Genomic DNA, 11,709 nt, shown 5'->3' with positions numbered 1-11,709 from the left:
GGTTAGATATGTGTTAATAAGTTAAACTTTTGTATTCTGAACACGTGTATAAATGAAAAGGATTTGATATCGATATCATCCTACAGTTTCATCGATATATTTTTCACTTAACCTTTGACAGTTATTAAATAACTATTTCTGCCCCTCTTAACGTTATTATAACTTTCTCTGGATGGCAACGGTACTGACCATACACGTGTTCAGATTTGACGTGTTTTGTGTGATAGCACAACTACTGATTACAGCGCGAGTCATTCTGATAAGATATAACAAGCTAGATCTTGGTCTATGACGTGTGTGTTGAATTCAGTTCCTTTCACTTGCGCTGGTAAATAGTTAAGCATGTGACAGCTTAACATTTTTCTGATTGGCTGTTAAAGTTATACTTTCTTGTTTTGGCAACTAGAAGGATAGAGTGACTAAATTTCCTCCCCTCTTATATTAGTATTTCACTTGTTCTTCTGTTGTGTCTCGATTAAATTTTTAAAGTGTTTTGATTCACCGAGTTGTTATGGACGGATATTTAAAGAGAAAACACGTTGAAACTGAAGTAAGTACTATTGATTTCTTTTGTAATTTACTATGCTTTTAAATTTATTGTTAATAGAATCGTTTTATTGTAACTTCTAGCATTAATTCTTTTTTAAGCAGAGCATGTGGCAAAACTTAGATAACTTTAAAAATGCTTTAATATTATTTGAATAATATTAAAGATTATTTGAATAATATTAAAGATATAATATTATTTAATATTATCATTGAACCAAAGAGGAAAGGTTTGTTCCAGGAGGGAAACTTTCCAGAGTATTACTATCGAATTGGTGAGGACTTATTCGTTTTGGCCAGTACGTATAACAAGAAATCAGCCATTCACATACGAAGATTTAACAGATATGGAGAATCATACTATCCTTCAGGATATGGTATAACTCTACAGCCTGAACAGTATAATACTTGATTCTGTCATGGTCCACCGACATGTATCTTCGGCATTGCAGACATCAACATGGCTTTGGTAGAGATCCCTCCAGCTAATCCCCGTGAAAAAATTTATGTGCTGATGAATGACGAGGGAAAGTATCTGCTAGTGGACGAATATACCTGCAAAAGTGGCCGCGTATACAAGCACGAGACGGAAATCAGTTTCAAACAATGGAGAGAACTACAGAAGTGTCGAGATAGTGTGACATTCGGCTATATTAATTTAAAATACAGGTCCGTGGACTTTTTGAACATTTTTCAAGAATCCACCCATCAACAGTGTCCAGTGGTGCCAAAGAATTCAGACATCAACGAAGCGGATCCTGTTATGAAAGATTGCCTGAAAATTGTGTTGTATAAATATATTGGACTGAAGAAAGGTCTGAAGCGAGTAGACAGGTCTGCTGACTTTCTAGACCAGGTTGTGTGCAGTGTTCACGATTTCAATGAATCTTGTTTGGACTTACATGTGGAGAATATTGCTCTGGATTTTAGTAATGAACTAAGTGAACGAAGGTTGTTTAGACAACCCCTTAAAGACTTTTTGTGTGAAGGTTTTTTAAAAGAAATTAAATTAGATACTTTATTAACTGCTGCTAAAAATGATTTTTGCAAATAAAATAACTTAAGTTTTACTACATTTAGTTGTTATTTTTATATTTTGTAAAAATTACTGTGAACTTTTGTTTTCAGAGGAAAATAGATTTCTTTTTTTTCAGCAGACATAAATTTTCTTTTTCAGAATAATACTTTTTTTCAGGTTTTTAATAAAAAATTCTTACTGTAATACAATAAGGAAAACTATTTTATACTTAAATAGGTATTATTATTTAATTTTATAGAAATTATTGTATACCATTATTTTTTAAGAATGTTTATGATTGTTAGTTTTAACTATTAGAATTAAACTGTTATTAGAGAAACAAAATCTGATAATTTCTAAAATATTTTTGAAATAGGTTATGGATCGTTTACTTTCATCTGTTTATACGAAACCTGGACATCCAGGAAGTTTTGGAGGTGTAAATGTTATTTATAATTCTGTGAAAGGTAAAGTGAAGAAAAGTGACGTTAAGAAATGGTTGGAGACTAAAGATTCTTATACTTTACATAAACCTGTGAGGCATAAATTTAAACGTAATAGAGTGATTGTTGGAGGTATAGATGAACAATTTCAAATTGATTTAGTTGACATGCAATCTTTAGCAAAATTTAATAATGGATTCAAATATTTGTTAACTTGTATAGATTGTTTCTCAAAGTTTGCTTGAGCTGTTCCTGTTAAAGACAAATCAGCCAAAAATATATTGTCTGCTTTAAAAACTATTTTTAAAGAAAGAAAATCAGAAAATTTACAATCAGACAAGGGTACGGAATTTACAAATAAACTTGTGCAGCAATATCTTAAAAGACAGGAGTTCATTTTTTTACTACAAATAATGAAACTAATGCGAGTATAGTTGAAAGATTTAATCGCACTTTGAAAACTAAGATGTGGAAATACTTTACAGAATTCAACACGAAAAAATATATTGATGTCCTTTCTAAATTAATCCATAGTTATAATCATACAAAGCATAGAAGTATAAAAATGGAGCCAGCCTCAGGGAATATCGATAATCAGAAACAAGTTTGGAATAATTTATATAGCGACAAGGTGAATATTGATAACCCTGTTTTTCAAGTAGGTGACACTGTTCGCATTAGTAAATCAAAACTTACATTTGAGAAAGGATATGAAAATAATTGGACTCGAGAATTATTTGTCATAGATAAAATAGTTCATCGAAATCCAATAGTGTATAAATTGAAAGATTTAAAGAATGAAGCAATAGAAGGTACTTTTTATGCAGAAGAATTACAAAAAGTAGTCAACTCGGGCTATTATCCCGTAGAAAAAGTTATCAAAAAGAGAAAGAAAGGAGGAAGCACGGAATATTTTGTTAAATTTCTAGGTTATCCTGAAAAGTTTAATGCCTGGGTGAGTGATATTCAAAAAGTATAAATAGTGAAACTTAACCTCTGAAGACTCATTCTCAAAAATGTCTTTCTACGTGACGTTACCTTCTAATAGCTCCATACAGTTTTTTCCTAACAACAAAATCTCCCATTTTAAGACGCAGTTACCGATACCAGTTAATCTATAAAAGGTGAATGGGAAGTAGGCCTATCTGAAATCATCTATCCGCATTCTTGGCTGAACGTAAATGAAAGTAACAATTATTTTCATTACAAGATAAGTAACGGTAATATCATATCGACTGTGAGGCAAACAATTGATGTCGGGTGTTATGAATCAATGTTCGATATTGTATCAGCTATACAACTTGCTTTACCAAAAAATCCAAGTCGATTTACAATAAATTACAATAAAGCTACGAAACGAGTTAAAATTAACGCCGTTCAAGGTTGTAGCCTTCATTTAGAAAAGTTAGGTGAATTGTTAGGATTCCAACCTGATGCAGTCATTACGGGTAACCGGAAAACCGAATTTGTGGCTGACGCGTGGTCTAATTTTTCCGTTTTTTACGTCTACTCAGATTTCATTTCACCACAAATTGTCGGAGATACGCAAGCTCCTTTACTGCGGATTGTTCGAATAAAAGGATATGATGGTGAAACAATCAGCCAGTATTATGATAGACCTCAATACTTACCTTTAACGCGACACTCCTTTTAAACTATCCATGTGGAACTCAGATTGAATTCAGGGGATTTCGTACCTTTTGAAAGTGGTAAAGTGATTATAGTTTTACATTTCCGCATGAGAAACCCTCCACTTAACGGATATCTGTTGAAAATTGGCTTATGAAGTCTAGGTGTCTCATTTGACGAGGGGAGGCTTTATCCGAACGCTGTTGAAAAGCATAGGTTGATGGTTTGTGATCAGTGAAGATCATAAAAACGCGTCCTTCCAGCATACGTCGAAAATGCTTTACAGCTTCATAAATTCCTAATAATTCACGATCGTAAGTGTTGTATCTGGTTTGGGCTGGTGAGAGTTTTTTTTAGAAAAATATGAAAGTGGTCTCCATGTTTTTTTATCTTTCTGTTGTAAAACTGCTCCTATACCTGTTGTCGATTCGTCAACGTAGAGTGATAATGGTTTAGATGCTGAAGGATATTGCAAATTTGTTGCCGAAATTAAATCATTTTTAAATTTTTGGAATGCATCGCGTGATTCTGTGGTCCAGGTCATAACACGTTTGTCATTTTTCTTGCTTCCAACCAAAAAAGAATTTAGAGGTACTTGTATGGTCACGGCATGAGGTAGGAAACGTCGGTAAAAATTGAGCATGGCAAGAAATCTTCTTAAGTCCTTTACTGTAGATGATTCGGGCATATCGCAGATAGCGGTGACTCTATCTGAAAGGGGTCGAACACCATCAGTGGAAATTTCATGGCCAGTTGGCCAAAAACGCATTTGGAAGGATTGAGACTGACTCCGTAACTCTGAAACCGTTCAAAAATATTTCTTAAATGGGATAAGTGTTCTTGTTCTGAAGAGGAGGCGATTAAGACGTCATTAAAATAAGGTACACAAAAGTCCAGGCCGATTAACACCTGATTCATGCAGCGTTGGAACGTTTGAGCGGCATTGCATAAGTCGAAAGTCATGATCGGAAACTCAAATAGTCCGAAAGGCGTTATAACCACAGTTTTTGGAATATCAGTTGGATTAACGGGCACTTGGTGGTACGCCCGCTCAAGATCAACAGTTGTAAAAATTGTTTTTCCCTCTAAGACTTGCATATAGTCTTGAATGTGCGGGACTGGGTAACAATCAGGAATTGTAGCTGCATTTAGCAGGTGATAATCCCCGCACGGGCGCCAGTTACCATTTCGTTTCCGAACTAGATGGAGCAGACTGCCCCATGAACTTTTCGGTGGACGGCAAATTCCCTGTTCCATCATGTATTGAAATTCATCTTTGGCGGCTTTGAGCTTGTCTGGAGGTAAGCGTCTTGGTTTAGAACCAATTGGAGGTCTGGTAGTTTCAATATAATGTAGTACATTGTGCTTGGGTTGTGAATTACCCATAACTGGGAGCGGGATTGTAGGAAATTCTCTGAGAAGTTGATGTCATGAAGAAGTATCGGAAATCAGTTTAATGTTTAAATCTTGTCTATTGCGAATTTCTCCCGGGTAAGATAAGTTCGCTGAAGAATCTGCTAAACGGCTATTTTTTCGGATCAACAAGCAAAGAAAATTTTTGCAAGTAGTCAGCGCCAATAATAGGACTTGAAACGGGGGCAATAATGAATGGCCACTGGAATTTGCGGCGCAATCCTAAGTCCACAGATATCAGGCGTTCACCAAAAGTTTGTATAGGGGTTCAATTTGCTGCATAAAGTTGTAATTTGGTTAGGCCCTTTTGCTCATAAAAATGTGGTGGAACGACAGAAACATCAGCCCCGGTGTCTACAAGAAACTTTAGACCCGAATTCTTATCGATGACAAAAAGGCGTGCACTATTCCGGCTGCTGTCGTTCACGGCTTTTAGCGACGGTCCGTCTCGTTTCCCTGGTTGTTATAACGACACGGTTGGTGGCATTTGTTTGCCTTGTCTCCAAAATTGTGATGGTAAAAGCAAATAACCGGAGGAGGGCTTTTATAACGTTTCCTTGATGAGCTACGGCGTGCAAATCGACCACGTGACGGAGAGCGATGGCGCCGAAAAGTATTGGCTTGAATGGATACTAATTGAGAGACCTGTTTGGACAATTCGTTAATTTGAGCCTGTAACGCCACAATACCTTGATCAGAAGTCTGAACTGCATGTCTTTGCGTTGGCATGACCAGCTCGTGTATTTTATCAGCGATTTCGGACAGCTTTGTAAGAGGCTCACTACTGGCAGCTCAAATATCTTGCATGTTTGATCGGAGTCTATTCATCCATAATGTTTTAAGAATATTGTCCGTTAGGTTACCGGCGGATAAGTCTGACATTTTAGACAACAATTGAGAAGGCCTCATATCACCCAACTGTAAATCTTGCAATAGTTGCTTGATTTTGACTGTCACGGATTTGTATTTTTCCGTCGCCGGTGGACTCAAGATAATTTCACGAACTGATTGAAGTACTTTTGATTCTAAAGCGGCGATCACTGTAAAAAATTGAGTTTCGTCAGCAGTAATGTGACTCAATTTAAACTGCCCATCCAGTTGAATGAACCATAACGATGGGTCTTGGAGACAAAATGGCGGAGGCTTAACTGCAACTCGCGCCAATTTTGAAGAAGCATTGTTGTCAACCATTTTAGATCAGTCAAATATAAGCAGTAACACAGAAAAATAATCAATATACGTATATACCGACACAGCTTCTTGGCACTTTAAATCAGAGGAATTGGCGACTCAAATTCAACACACCATACATAGATCCGATAAAATTCTGACAGAAATAGGTTGACTTACCAGAATGTGGCAAAAGACTTTAAATCAAAGGTAAAATGTCTTACTTGCATTTCATCGCACTTGACAACTTATTGTTGCTCAGGCTTTTAGCATGTAAACTCCATATTTGTACAACATTGCAGGTTGTGATTCGTAATAAATCCGAGGTCACCAGTTTGTGGAGGAAAACTTTTTGTGAGAAATAAGTGGACTCGCTTCTCACTATAAAATATAATATATTAAACACTCTTGAATAATAACAATAACGTACATATTAAAAACAGTAGAATTATCAAGCAGCAGAAAGAAAACATTAGTTTTCCTTTTTTGTGTTCCTCGTTGCTATGGGATACCAGACTGGCAGCGTTGAGTTGTAGTAGCCAGGTCACCACAAACGATAACCCATAGTGGAATATCCTATAAAAGTCATCCTATTGGATTTGGGATCTAGCTTCTTTCTTAAGTTGTTAGGAATTCTCATGTATGCCAACCAAAGACTTTGATAATATTCAAATCAGGTTGCTTACCATATTTCAGCTCAAAAGGTAGATCTCCAACAGTCTGGTTTGGAATCCGATTCTTTAGGTAGGCAGCTGTTTGTACAGCATAACCTCAATAGGATTTAGAGAGCTTCGCTTCATATATTAGAGCTCGAGCCTTCTCTAAAAGATACCTGTTTGCTCTCTTAGCAACACCGTTCAAAGAAGGTGAATATGGCGGAGCAGGATCTATCATGACACCTCTTTTCTTGCAGTAACGTGCTAATTCACCAAATACAAATTCCTTGGCATAATCTCAACGGATTTTGTAAATATCAAAATTCGGTTTTATGAACAATTAAAATACTTCAACAATATCACTTTTGTGCCTTAGGAGGTGAGCTTCACAAAATCTTGAACAATCGTCAATAATAGTAACAAAATACTTCTCGCCCTCCCTAGTGGATGGATCAATGGGACCACAAATATCAGTGTGAACCATTCTCATAGGCATATGCTCTCTGCTTCTAGGGCACTTGCTCACTGGAGTGTTGGAATGTTTTGCTATAACACACATTTCACAAAAACTTGACAGTGATTCAGAAACTGGCAAACCGATTTGTTTCAAGATTTTGTTAGAGGAATGCCCCAGGCGTCTGTGCCATAATTCCGCACTGTGATTTGCAGCATACGTTGAAGCTTTAATAGGTTCAAATTGACTCACATATTGTCCTTTCTCATTAAGTCTAGAAAATTCAAACTTTTCACTGCTTTTCTCAATAACAGCTACATCATTCTTGAAAATCACACTGTAGCCAGCCTCTTGAATATTTTTAACAGAAATCATTTGTTCATTCAATTCAGGCACATATAATACATCTGTCAGAATTATTTTTCTACCATGTAAAGTTCCAGGTACAGTACCAATGCCTTCTACTCTTAATACTTCATTTTTAGAAGCACATGCAACAGTTCCAGAAAAAGGTTTAATTTCTTCAAACCACTCACCTATATTACGCATATGGGTAGATGCTCCAGAGTCCAGAATGAAATTATCAGCAGGCTCACCAACCATGAATGTTACTGCAGCTAATTCTTTGTAATCTGATTTAGGTTTAAATCTGAAATCCTTCTTGTAATGCCCTGGTCGCCCACAGCCAAAGCAAACTAATTTCCTTTTGCAGAACCTGGCAACATGACCTTTGTTTTTACATTTGTGACAAATAATATCACGCTTATCAGCGCTAAAAGCGATGTTGTCACTTGAAGCAGAAACACGAATATTGTCAGGAGTTTTGTCACATTTCAATTGTTCAGCATTCAAAAGTCTCTGTATAACAAAGTCCAACGTCAGGGTTTCATTTGGCTTATTTTCAATCGTTGATTTAATGATATCGTAATCCGCAGGTAATAACTTCAATAAGTAAATAACAACATCCATATCTTTAACTTCTGCATCCGAGAGTCGTAATTCGTTCACGATGGCTAACAGTTCATTAATATGTTCCTGCATACTTTCAATCTCGGCGTTTCTTCAAAGTGGCAAGTTTCTTTCGAACTAGAATTTGACTAACAGCACTTATTTTCAAATATTTCTGCTTTAAACTAGTCCATATCTGACAAGCAGATGATTCTGTCGCCATAGTTGCTAATGTAGTATCATCCATCAGGGTTAGCAGTAGAGCGAAAGCCTTTTTTTTGCATCTTTGATTTCAGCATCTTTCGTTACATCAGCTTCAGTTTCTAAATATTTATCAAGCTCCTTCGCTGCAAAAATAGCTTCAGCACGACGCTTGAATAAAGCAAAGTTCTTACCGTTAAGCGGTTCAACACAGTACTCAGTGTTATCGTCACGTACTGCCATTTCAAATTTCGCTTCCACGTGATTCAGACCAAAAATAAAATACAAGCAATATAAATGCTTCACTCACTTCTAGCGTGTTCAATATCAGAACCACGCTCTGCTGTTAAGATAAATAAACAACATAAGAGACCAGTAATCAATGAAGTAAGTTCAATTAATATAGAAAAGACTGAAACACGCACATGACAAATGCACTTAACACATTTATGTTTACTACTACCGCTTAAGCCAGCGTTGCAAACTATACAACAGAAAATACGTGGTTGCCATATAAAAAGTAATACAAAAACAAACTAGGGAGTGTGATTATTCTCAACATGGTGAGAAACTAAGTGGCGACATTCAAAGTGCGGAAGATTTTAAAATTGATTTTGTTGATTGAGTTAGTTTGTATTGTTGTACATAGATGGCATCGCAAATGCTGACATAGATGGCAGCAGTGTTGTCCTTAATATAACCTCTTATCTACAATAAAATATATAGTCCAGTTTCAGCCTTTACCCAGGTATGTTTCTTTATTTCTTGTGACCTCCATGCTTAAATTATTGGGTTAAGTCTTTAGGTTATGGGCCCAGAATGGTCCAAGAAATTTATAGCTAATATTTATTAAGTTTAATTTATTTATTTTTAAATTCTTTGTTAAATTTTAGAATTGAAGATAGATAAATTATGGTAGCATGTGTTAACACATGGTTAGGCTTAAATGCTTAACACTTAAATAAATGTTGTTGTTTTTCTTTTTTTAAACTTTGTAACTAATTTAATTTAACTAAGTTTTAATAGAAAATTTATTATTTTATAGTTATATTTTTTGATAGTTTAATTTAAAGTTAGCAAAGAAAAATAATCATGTCAGGGGGAGAAGGTTCTTTTAGCCATAAGAAATTAACTGGGAGGGCAAATTATGCTGATTGGAAGTTTGCCATGGGAATGCACTTAATTAAAAGAAGTTTATAGGACTATGTTGAAGGGAAAAAGGAAGATGTAGCTTTAGATGCCAAAGCTTTGTCATACATAGTTGAAGGGGTTAGTGAAACAATTTTTAATGATTTGAAGGACTTATCTAGTGGCAAAGGAGCCTGGGAAGTATTATCAAAAACTTATGATGATAAAGGAATAACTAGAAGAGTGTCTGTAATTAAAGAATTGGTTAACACTAAGTATTCAGATTGTAAAGACATGTGTGACTACCTTCATAAAATAATTTCAGCATATCAGCAATTAAAATCAATAGGAGTTAAAGCAGATGAGGAATTAATAGCTGGAATAATTTTAGCAAACTTACCTGATAGATTTGAACCCCTTATTATGGCTTTGAAAAATGGTGGGGAAGAGATAACTGTTGATAACGTTAAAACTAGATTAATGGCTGACGATGATGGGAATTTAGATCAAGCTTTCCTTAATGAGAAGTTTAAAGGCAGGAATAAGTTTAAGGAGAAATGCTTCAAATGTAATTTGTTTGGGCATAAAAGTATAGATTGTCAAAGAGCCCCACGAGAGAAAAGTATGTATGATAAATTTAACAAAAAGGGTAATGTAAAACTTCTAGTAAGACCCCTATGAAGGAAGAAGCTTGTGTAGCAGGTATCTATGTCGCAAATTCTAATCCAAATCCTAATGTTTAGTACATGGATTCTTGTGCTTCGTTCCGTATTACCCCATATAAAGAATTGATAACAGATTACCAAGCTGCAAGTATTAGTCAAATTAAAACAGACAGTTATAGAAGTTGAGGGGGAAGGGAGTGTTAGTTTTCTTTTATCTAGAAATTGGCAGAAAGCAAAAGTAACTTTTAATAATGTATTGCATGTTCCAAAACTAACTGCTAACTTGCTATCTATTAAGTATTTAAACAAAACTTTTGGGATGGTTACTACCTTTACAGGGGAAAGATGCTTTGTTCATAAGGGTAATAATTTAGTAGCTAGGGGAACAAGTGTAAGCGATAGATTATATTCTTTAGCTATTCATAATGATATGGCTTTAGTTACTGCTCAAAACTCATCAAATGAAATATTGCATAAGAAAATAGGTCATTTATGTGAAGGAGGGATGGTTAGATTGCAAGATATGGTTGAGGGTTTCCCTTTTAATGCGAAAATTAATGATTGTATACCATGCATTAAAGGTAAAATGCATAAACAACCATTTCCTAAGGGTAAGGCTAAACGAGCAAAAGAATTGTTAGACTTAGTGCATAGTGACCTCTATGGACCCATGAGTGTTTCATCAATAGGGGGTTCTTAGTACTTTATAAGTTTCATAGATGATTTGTCACGAATGACTTTTGTTTATTTTGTAAAGAATAAATTTGAAGTTCTTGGAAAATTCAAAAACTTTCAGGCATATGTAGAAATACAAACTGGCAAACCTATTAAGCTTTTACGTTCTGATAATGGGACGGAGTACGTTAATAATAAAATGGATAGTTTTTTAGCTTCCAAAGGGATTCAGCATCAAAAGTCTATCCCTTTATACACCGGAGCAAATGGGGGTTGCAGAACGCAACAACAGAAGACTCGTTGAGCGAGCTCGGTCTATGTTGGTGGATGCCCACCTTGGCCAGGAATATTGGGCTGAAGCAGTTGAAACAGCAGCTCATTGTAAAAATTTATCTCCAACCATTGCAGTTCCAGACATGACACCTTTTGAGAAGTGGAGTGGTGAAGAGCCAAACTTGAGATACTTAAGAGTGTCGGACTTTTGTTCATATTCCCAAACAGAAGCGTTTAAAATGGGATGTGAAAGCTAGAGAGTTAATGTTTGTTGGGTATTGTAAGGATAGGAAGGGCTATCGTCTAATTGATCCAACTAATTGTAGTATTGTTGTAGTCAGAGATGTACATTTTTTGGAACATGATATGTATCATGACAATAATAATGATAAAAGCTCACCAGAGTTCAGCGATGACTTTTTATTCAGTGGGAGCATTGTTGATTTTGACAACGCATCAGATAAACTCCAAAATGATGATAATGTTAGCA

General features: G+C 35.5%; 1 protein-coding gene across 1 annotated transcript; it reads right to left on the bottom strand.

The window, feature by feature from the left end:
* Window positions 1–5,841: 5,841 nt before the first annotated feature.
* Window positions 5,842–6,240, bottom strand: LOC107451122 (uncharacterized). The gene has a single exon (XM_016067117.1). The coding sequence runs from the start codon at window positions 6,238–6,240 to the stop codon at window positions 5,842–5,844; it is 399 nt and encodes a 132-aa protein (XP_015922603.1).
* Between the last annotated feature and the right edge of the window lie 5,469 nt (window positions 6,241–11,709).

This window comes from Parasteatoda tepidariorum, chromosome 3, assembly GCF_982258835.1.
Source record: "Parasteatoda tepidariorum strain Cologne lab strain chromosome 3, Ptep-v5.0, whole genome shotgun sequence".
Lineage (NCBI taxonomy): Eukaryota > Metazoa > Arthropoda > Arachnida > Araneae > Theridiidae > Parasteatoda > Parasteatoda tepidariorum.
This window is presented reverse-complemented; position numbering and strand designations above follow the sequence as displayed.